The sequence below is a fragment of the Eucyclogobius newberryi genome, unplaced genomic scaffold (genome assembly GCF_026437365.1).
Source record: "Eucyclogobius newberryi isolate DKJ021-1_F unplaced genomic scaffold, fEucNew1.0.hap1 SCAF_1, whole genome shotgun sequence".
Taxonomy (NCBI): domain Eukaryota; kingdom Metazoa; phylum Chordata; class Actinopteri; order Gobiiformes; family Gobiidae; genus Eucyclogobius; species Eucyclogobius newberryi.
The window spans coordinates 30,570,947-30,581,063 of NW_027315723.1; the positions used below are offsets into that span (position 1 = coordinate 30,570,947).

At 44.5% G+C, this 10,117-nt stretch overlaps 1 protein-coding gene across 1 annotated transcript in view; it reads right to left on the reverse strand.

Moving 5' to 3' along the window:
• Window positions 1–762: 762 nt before the first annotated feature.
• Window positions 763–10,117, reverse strand: part of rfx6 (regulatory factor X, 6) — a 14,223-nt gene continuing 4,868 nt past the window's right edge. The window contains exons 13-19 of the mRNA XM_072450314.1: window positions 9,576–9,693; window positions 8,663–8,785; window positions 3,560–3,751; window positions 3,135–3,414; window positions 2,744–3,057; window positions 2,357–2,545; window positions 763–965 (exon numbers count right to left, since the gene is read on the reverse strand). Coding sequence (XP_072306415.1) covers window positions 763–965; window positions 2,357–2,545; window positions 2,744–3,057; window positions 3,135–3,414; window positions 3,560–3,751; window positions 8,663–8,785; window positions 9,576–9,693 — 1,419 coding nt within the window. The remainder of the gene's footprint in view (window positions 966–2,356; window positions 2,546–2,743; window positions 3,058–3,134; window positions 3,415–3,559; window positions 3,752–8,662; window positions 8,786–9,575; window positions 9,694–10,117) is intronic.

A 10,117-nucleotide genomic window follows, 5' to 3' on the forward strand; every position in this document is an offset into this window, starting at 1 on the left:
ATCAGAACACTCGCCCCTGACTTACTCTCGACTCGACATTCAGACGGATTTCATCAAGAAAAACGTACATTTTATTATTTAAGCCAGAAGAGAATTAAGAGTGCAGTTCTGAAAAGCACATTATGGCCTTACTTTATGACACTGTTGCACTTTCATTTAATATGCACTTTGCTTGTTTGTTTACATGTCTGCTGGGTATTCTAAGTTGAGCTGCTATTTTTATTTAATTCAAATTTTGCACTATTATTTCTTATTCATGCTACCTCAAAGAAAGGTGCACTGTTAAAGTGTTAAAAATAAAATAAAAACTGGGGAAAACCTGTTTATGTTGCATTTGTGCATTTTTTATTGTGTTACAAAAGTATCGGATCGGGACTCGGTATTGGCAGATACTCAAAATCAGATGACTCGGAATTGGATTGGGGCCAAAAAAACTTGATCGGGACATCCCTAATATTTATACTTATAATATAAGTATATTATTTGTTATTTTCACACTTGTAACCGCATTTCTTACTCCAGTACAACTTATACATGTATTTTCCTTCTGTTATGCATTTTTTGGCTGCGACTTATAGTCCAGAAAATAAAATATGGTAATCATCAATACTAAAGTGTAAGTACTTTTGTTTTTCAACTATGGTATGCATTTAGAGGCGGGTTTACTGCGATTATCCCGCTTTAAGTTGCGTAAAATTGCTTCAATATCGCGCTTTATCCTGATTATATCTCGTGGTAAGAAGCGGCGCCGTTTCCGGACCCTCACTGCATGCCCCCCGCGCCCATGAACACGGTGTTGATGGGGGGCAGCGAAGACACCAGGTCGTGCACCTCGGAGGCAGACGGGAGGCGCTGTTGCTGCGGCGACGGCTGCTGGTGCTGCTGGTGGTGGGACATGACGACGTCCTGCGGGGGGAAGGAGCCGCCGAACATGCAGGGGGCCGTGACTGAGGCCAGCGGGGGTCCTGACACACAGAAGACACGCTCGTCAGAGGGTTTCAAGCCCATAAACGGGGGACTTTGAATTTCTTATGCTTGACATTGTTTGGTTATTTAAATATTGCATCTAAATTAGGGCTGATGAGCTGCTGCGATATCGATATTGCCGTACATTTTTTATGCACTATATCAAAAATCTAAATGTACACGCCGACATTTACAGAGGCAAAATGAAACTAATCAAGGCACATTTCAAAAAAAGGTCATGGGAACAATACAAATGAAAATTATTTAAAAAAAACAACGAAATAATAAATATAATAAATTAAAAATAAAAATGATGAATGAATAAAAGCAATTATAATCAGCCTTTTTCAACGTTTTGATTTTAAAAACTGTCTGTTTCTGTCGGACAGAGAATGTGGTGTTATGGAGATATATTTAGTTAGTGGTACCATGGAAACCAGGTGCAGGAGGTGAAAATTAGGACCAGGCATGGACCATTATAACCCTTTGATTGAATAACTTATTAAAGCATCTGAATCCGAACTCTAATACCTCAAATATATAAACATACTGCTGGGCTTAAAACAAGTGGGAAAAAGAAGGACATTTTGTTGTAGCAGATGAAGAATGGGAGCGTGTGTGTATCTCATGTGTGGGAAAATGTATGTCAGTATTTTATAAAAATCATGTCAAAGCGCTCACAATTCTTGTTCCTGGAGTAATTATGGTTGCCTGATAGTGTCTTAAAGGCGCAATGGACAATTTTTTCGGCGATTTGAGAACTCAGGCGGAAGTGCGCATGCGCACTCCCCCGTGCGGACTGATACAACACACACGTGCGTTTGTTTATTAGCGCGACAGATCGCATCGCATCTCTCGTCTCCCGTAGAGTAGTCTACTTCTGAGTCAGCTCGAACTGTCTTTCTCCGTCTTCATTTTGCCCCGTACACTGAGGGAACTATATTATGATAGATCCATGCGCTTAGACACGCGGAAATGTGGGACGAGCCACACGCGGCTGCAGGTGAGCGATAGGTGCGTTTTATGATTGATACGTGGCAGGACTAATCGGCAGTCCACACCACGAGGAAATAAGATTCAGATTTATGCCAAAAAAATCGTCCATTCAACCTTTAACATTGGACTGAAATTGAATCAATTTTCAACACCAATATCCTGCTTGATTTTAAAACTATGCTTGGACATATAATTCTTACAATGGAATAGACGGATGAATATCTTTGGAATGCATCAGCAAAAGCAAATGGACTGAATTGTAAGAATGGGAAAATGCACTGAACCCTAACCCTGGTTTCAGACCCTGGTCTCGGACCCCGGATCTCAGAACCCGGTCTCGGACCCCGGATCTCGGACCCCGGATCTCGGACCCCGGATCTCGTTCTGGTCTCACCTGTGGAGAGCTCGGCTTCGCTGTAAAACACAGAGTGGTTTTTCCTGGTGATTTCTCCGAGGAGGTTGAGAGGGTCGTGCGCCTCAGAGAAAGAACCAAACGCTCTCAGACTGCTCACACTGCTGATGACCGACACGTGCTGATCCAGGGATGTCATCCTCTCCAAGCATAAGCTGTTTCCATAGTAATCTACAAAATATAGACGTTTATGTGTTGCTTTAAACTCTGTTGGACACAAGATCAACAGTATCATCCACAACTGGGCCTTTCTTACTTTCACTTACTTTCTTTTAACTGACTGAGGTTAACGCTTTATTTACAGCTGGAAATACTAAAGAGCAATACTTCAATACAATATGGCAGTATTTGAGTCCTTTGCAGCCTTACCACCGTGAGGCGCTGCAGAGTACCCGCTCTGTGCACTCTGCGCTCCAAACCCAAAGCCATCCGAGTCCATGACGTGAGTCTGGTCCAGGTCTGGCTCGGGGTGGACCGGGTCGACCTCGGAGACGTAACTGGACCGGCCGGGCGCATACCCGGGCAGAGAGCAGGGGGCCGCTCGGGTCGAGGGCGGGCCAGACGTGTGGCTGAAGAACACCTCTTTACTCAGGTGCTGATCGCTGAACGAGGGGTAACGACAGAGCGAGTACCCCAACGAGGAGCTCTGCGAGTGGGCGGAGGACGCACACTGGCTCTGGGACCTGACACACAAAAGAGATTCACAAATATAAATCCCATCGGTCCAACAAACGCTGACATTTTAAAGTCGGCGGTCGACCTGAGGGCCAGCTGGTAGTTGGATGCCTGGCTGTTTGAAGGGAAGTACCCGGCCCCGCCCTGAGGTACGCCCTGATACTCTGTGTACGAGGAGCAGGCACTGGGCTGCGTCAGGCTCCCGAGCGACGACTGGCACGAAGAAGATGTGGACGAGGAGAAGGGCAAAGGTCGCACCGCCATGGGACCCTGGTTGATGACCGAGCCGCGGTGCGCTACCCCCACAGGAGAGATAGGGGGCGTCATGAGCGTCCCACTCACTTGGGAGAAGTCCACCTGGGAACCTCGGAGCAAAAGAGGCATTTCACACTAAATGTCAACAGCACGAAACGGTCCAAAAAACAATTACGTTCATATTATTTAGGCGACTCATGTTTAAGATCTTATTATCATATCATAAAGTCATATTTGTGTGTGTTTTGTGTTTACCTGTCAGCGTGAACGCGTCACTGCCCAGGTAAATGTCTGTATCTGCTGGACTCTGCTGTCGATTGGCCGACACGTACGACTGTTCAACCAGAGACTCATTCTTCACTGTTTGATCCGAGACAGGATTCACTTTATTGCGGTTTGCCAGAAAACAGGAGCTGGGTGACGCCATAAAAGCGGCTTTACTGGCATCTACAGTGAACAGGAGAGTACAAATACATAACATAAGGCATACAACGCAAAAGTGTGTGTATACTATATCTAACACTGTCTAAATCTATATTTCAGTTCTACAACTGAAGTTAAATTGCTTCCTGCTTCCGAAGAGTGCACACGCTTTTTTGCTCGCTCCGCTTGCTATCGCTGCTTTCCTTATTTATTTTGCTTTTTAATCAGTTTTTGTCTTCCAAACATTTTTGCTTTAGACTTTTTCAAGTAAACCAAGGATTTTAAGAACATTTTTCCAGTTTTAACGACATATCTGACGCCAGCGACATGTCCGGGAGAAGAAGTGAGAAAGACTGTGAGAAAGAAATTAATGAGCTGAAAACACGGATATTTGTTTTGGAATCTGAAAAAGTTCTTCACGATACCATTCCTGTGTCAACCGACGGTAAGAAGAGCACACTTTTTACAAGAAAAACTGCTACTTTCAACCTAAACCGCAGTGACTCTGTGTCGTTTCCAAAACTGTCTAAAAACCAGAAAGACCAGGCTGTTTCTTGGAACAAACTTGGAGCAAAGCCTAAACGATACAAAGAAAACGTGAAGTCACCTAAAATACAGCTCACCAACAGATTTTTACCACTTTCAGAGATGGAATTAAATGAAAAAAGGAAAGATGACGTGGCCAAAATACAGCGAGGAGGATCTGTGCCAGGAGCCAAGGTCAAGATTGTTTTAGTTGGGGACGGCGCGATAAGTCACGTGACGCATGAAAAGATAAACACACATTCTTTTCCAAGCGCCACTGTTTCTGAGATAACGTCACTCCTTCCAAATATTATGGCTAAGCATGGAGGAGCTAAACAGCTGATTGTGCACGTGGGTGCAGTGGACATGCGGCGGGAACAGACTGAAGTTTGGAAAAAATACTTCTTGAAGTTATTCGACGTGCTTGATAAAATGGAAATCAAAACTTTCATAAGTGGACCTCTTCCAAACATCGACAGGAGGATAAACAAGTTTAGCCGGCTTCTTCAGCTGAACACATGGCTGTCCAAAGAGTGCTCCCCGAGAGGACTACACTACATTGAGAACTTCTATCTATTCTGGAAACGAGAGGACCTGTTTAAGAGAAATGGCCCCCACCTATGCAGAGGTGGAGTGAGGGTGCTGACAGAGAACCTGCTCCACGCTCTGAGGCATTGGACTGGGCCTGGACAGGGTCCTGAGCAGATAGTTAGAGAAGAGAGGAATGAGAGAAGAATTCCTGCTCCCTCAGCCAGAGACCGAGCCAATGTTTCAACATCAAAAGCACCACAACCTCAGCCTCCACCAAAGGATTCATCAGCAGCTGCTCCACCACCACCAGCAAAGGATTCAGCTCCAGCTGCTCCACATTCACCTCCACCGCCTCCAGCAAAGGAACAATCTTCAAAGGCCTTGGACCCATCTGTGACAAGCCCAACAACATCCCTGTCATCGCCCCTGCCTTCACACCAGCCCTGGGTTCCCCCTGCAACATCTACTCCCACTAAAGATTCATCATTCTCCTTCTCATCTCCACTCTCACCCATGGGCCTTCCCAGCCATTTTGAAAGTCTGATCAAATCAGGCATTAAGATGGCTCCACTCACGCCCAATATAGCAAGGGCTATGCCGACTACACCAACAAAAGCCCCACCACCCATCCCCCCTCGCCTCTCACCTGGTCCCAAACTCTCCTTGGCTACAAAAGCCCCACCACCCATCCAACCTCGCCTTTTACCTGGTATCTCCCATAGCTAGGATGCACTGGGTCTCAGCGTTGCCGGGACTTATTGTCACATTAAAAATCAAACCAACCCGGGGCCCTATGTAAAAAGAGCCCCCCCTAGTGCTATTTCTGTAGTCACATCATCACACAGATGGAAAAACAAAATGCGAGTCAGGCCCAATCTGAGAAATGTGATTCATATTCCCTGTGAAAAGATAAAACCGAGTCCCACTGAAACTAGTCTGAAACTTGCTGTGCTAAATGTCAGATCCTTATGTAACAAATCTCTCTTAATTAATAATTTTATTTCTTCTTATAATCTTGATTTTATGTTTTTAACTGAAACATGGCTTGACAAAAACACAGGAAATGTAGTTCTGATAGAATCTGCTCCACCCAACTTTAAGTTTGAATCTGAAACACGAGAAAACAAAAAAGGGGGTGGAGTCTGTGCTGTCTTTAGAGATGAAATAATTACCCGCAGGTTGTCTTTTGGGGTTTTTTCATCATTTGAGTATGTATCCTTTAAAATGGAGCTAAAACGGTCTCCATCCATTCTCTTCATTGTTTTATACAAGCCTCCCCAGCACTGCCAAAGTTTTATTGATGATTTTACTGAGATGCTTTCAGTCATATGCACAGACTTTGATGGTTCGGTCATTACAGGTGATTTCAACGTGCATGTTGATAATGTTTGTGACAGAAACGCTAAAGAGCTTGATGCTGTCCTTGAAACCTTCAGTCTTACTCAGCATGTGAGAGGCCCCACCCACAGCAAAGGACACACTCTAGATCTCATAATTACAAAGGGGGTAAATATTTCAAATGTTAATGTGATCGATGTTGCTCTGTCTGATCATTTCTGTGTCTTCTTTGACCTGTCTGTTTCTCCCAAACCTCCGGTTGGTCCTGCAGTTGTTCAGAGGAGACACATAAGTGATGGCACAGGTGCACTGTTTATGGAAATGATAAACTTTGAAAATGTCTCATGTTCTAATGTAAATGATTTGTTGAACTCTGTTACATCTAGTGTTTTGAATGTTCTGGACACCATCGCCCCTATAAAGGCTAAAATGGTTAAAAATAAGCAGAAGGCGCCGTGGAGAAATGATGATTCGGTCAGGGCACAGAAAAGGGAGTGCCGCAGGGCTGAACGGAAATGGCGCAAGTCAAAGCTCCAGGTTCAAAAAGAGATTTACAAAGAAAAGCTGAACATGTACAACCTAATCTTATGTAGAACTAGGGAAAGATATTTTTCTGAAATAATTGGAAGCTGCAGTAACAACTCGCGTGTCCTGTTTGCCACAGTAAACAGATTAACAAACCCTCCAGCTCAGCTGCCGTTAGAACTCATTTCCACATCCAAGTGTAATGAGTTTGCATTATTCTTTAATGACAAAGTTCAGGGCATTAAAAATGCTATAAATCCCACAATGCAAAACATTACCCTAAAACCACCAAGACACTTAGAGCTAACTCACTTTGCACCAGTAACTGACAAAACTGTCCATGAGATCATCACCAGTCTGAGTTCATCTACATGCTGCCTTGATGTGTTACCCACCAGATTTCTAAAGTCTGTGCTGAACATTTTGTTTGCACCATTCACTCACATAGTTAACATGTCGCTTCAATCTGGAACATTCCCAATGTCTTTGAAAACTGCGGTCATAAAGCCTCTCCTAAAGAAGAGCAGTCTTGATGCCGCAGTACTGAGTCATTACCGGCCCATCTCTAATCTGCCATTTTTGGGCAAAGTCCTTGAAAAGGTTGTTTACCAACAGCTCACAGATTTCCTCTTATTAAACAACTCATTTGATGTTTTTCAGTCAGGTTTTAGACCTCATCACAGCACTGAGACTGCTCTTGTCAAGGTGACAAATGACATCCGCCTGAACACTGACATGGGCAAAGCCTCAGTCTTAATTCTGTTAGATCTGAGTGCTGCTTTTGACACTGTCGATCATGGGATCCTCTTACAGAGACTAGAGGACTGGGTGGGCATCACTGGCACTGCCCTAAACTGGTTAAGGTCCTATCTGGAAGACAGGAAGTACTTTGTTGAAATTGGTAGCTGTGTCTCAGACCACATGACCCTGACCTGTGGAGTGCCCCAAGGGTCAGTCCTGGGTCCCCTTCTGTTCAACCTCTACATGCTGCCGTTAGGTCAGTTGATACGCAGTGAAAATGTGTCCTATCCCAATTATGCAGACGACACAACTTTCTCCAGCTGAACTCAGACAAGACTGAAATAATCGTTTTTGGCCCACAGAAACAAAGAGAAAGTGTTAGCGGTCACCTCCAGAGTCTCGCTCTAAAACCTACAAACCAAATTAGAAATCTGGGGGTAATAATGGACTCAGACTTGAACTTTAATAGCCACGTCAAATCAATAACATCAGCAGCTTTTTACCATCTAAAAAACATTGCCAAAATCAAAAATATACTGTCAAAACCAGATTTAGAGAGACTTATCCATGCGTTTGTCTCTAGTAGATTAGACTACTGTAACGGCCTGCTCACTGGCCTCTCCAAACGAGCTGTAAAACAGCTGCAGTACATCCAGAACGCTGCTGCTCGGGTCCTGACCAGAACCAGGAAGTACCATCACATTAGTCCTGTTCTCAGGTCTCTGCACTGCCCCCTGTGGCTCAGAGAATAGACTTTAAAGCAGCTCTGCTTGTGTACAAGTCTCTCCATGGCCTAGCACCAAAGTACATCTTGGATATGTTAGTGCCATATGAACCATCTCGGACTCTGAGGACCTCAGGGACCGGCCTCCTGCTGGTGCCAGAGTCAGGACTAAACATGGGGAATCTGCGTTTCAGTTTTATGCAGCTAAAATCTGGAACAGTCTTCCTGAAGATGTGAGACAGGCTTCTACTCTGACAATGTTCAAATCTAAGCTAAAAACAGTTTTGTTTAGCTGCGCATATGACTGAAAGGATTTTTTCTTTGCACTCTTCTCTTTTGTTTGTGATTTTATTAGTTTAGAAAATCAGTTGGATTGATCATTTTTAATTTAGTTAATTTTATTGTATTTCTGTTTCTGTAATTTCTTTGTGATTTGAATGCATTTTTCCTGCTGTGAAGCACTTTGAATTGCCTTGTGTATGAAATGTGCTCTACAAATAAACTTGCCTTGCCTTGCCTTAAATTGTGAGTTTTGACCCGCATCTCGTTACCTGCATTTTTCATGTATTTGTCGAGGAGATTCCTCAGTTCCTGTTCCTTTTCGTTGTTAAACTGAGTTTCCAGAGCCAGAAGGATGTACTCATCCAGCAGCATGCGGATCAGGTGAAAAGAACCTGAACAAAAGTGGCACAAAAAAAAAGACCAATGAGAACTTTTCTTCTTGGTTTGTAGGCTCTAGTCACCCGTTAATTCAATCACCAATAAAACTAGTGTTAGCAGTTGATTTTCATCCTCCAGGTGACGGCGCGAGCCCTGACCTTTAGGCGGTAGCTCCGTGTTTAGGCGGCAGCTCCGCGACCTTTCTGAGGCAGCTCTGTGACCTTTAGGCGGCAGCTCCGTGACCTTTAGGCGGCAGCTCCGTGTTTAGGCGGCAGCTCCGTGACCTTTAGGAGGCAGCTCCGTGACCTTTAGTCTGTAGCTCCGTGACCGTTAGGCGGCAGCTCCGTGACCTTTATGCGGCAGCTCCGTGACCTTTAGGCGGCAGCTCCGTGACCTTTAGGCGGCAGCTCCGTGACCTTTAGTCGGTAGCTCCGTGACCTTTAGGCGGCAGCTCCGTGACCTTTAGTCGGTAGCTCCGTGACCTTTAGGTGGCAGCTCCGTGACCTTTCGGCGGCAGCTCCGTGACCTTTAGGCGGCAGCTCCGTGACCTCACAGTGAGTGCCACATGTTCATGTTTATTCACGTCTACAGAGTGTTTGAGTTGAAGCAGAGGAACACACGGCACACAGATAAGAGCTGTTTGATCAGGCCTGCTCTCCCCCTCACTATTTATGGTGCTATTGTGGCAATCTGCTGCCGAGCCCACGCGCCCGCCGCTTTATCACGGCTTTTTGTGAACACAGTGTGAGCTTGATAATTCAATAAAAGGATTTTCTATATCTATAAGTATGACATTGTTCTCACCGAAACTGGAGGCATTGTTCAGTGTCAGATTGTGCATCACTCTCGCTCCAAAGAAACTCCACCGCAATAAAAAGTCCTGAGCTCGTTTCTTCACCGAACGACCGTTCTGTTTACCAGGCTGAGGAGAAGGAGGAGAAGAAGAAGAAAGAAGAAGAAAGAAGAAGAAGAAAGAAGAAGAAGAAAGAAGAAGAAGAAAGAAGAAGAAGAAAGAAGAAGAAGAAGGAAGAAGAAGAAGGAAGAAGAAGAAGGAAGAAGAAGAAGGAAGAAGAAGAAGGAAGAAGAAGAAGAAGAAGAAGGAAGAAGAAGAAGGAAGAAGAAGAAGGAAGAAGAAGAAGGAAGAAGAAGAAGGAAGAAGAAGAAGGAAGAAGGAAGAAGAAGAAGAAGAAGAAGGAAGAAGAAGAAGAAGAAGGAAGAAGAAGAAGAAGGAAGAAGAAGAAGAAGAAGGAAGAAGAAGAAGAAGGAAGAAGGAAGAAGAAGAAGGAAGAAGAAGAAGGAAGAAGAAGGAAGAAGAAGAAGGAAGAAGAAGGAAGAAGAAGAAGGAA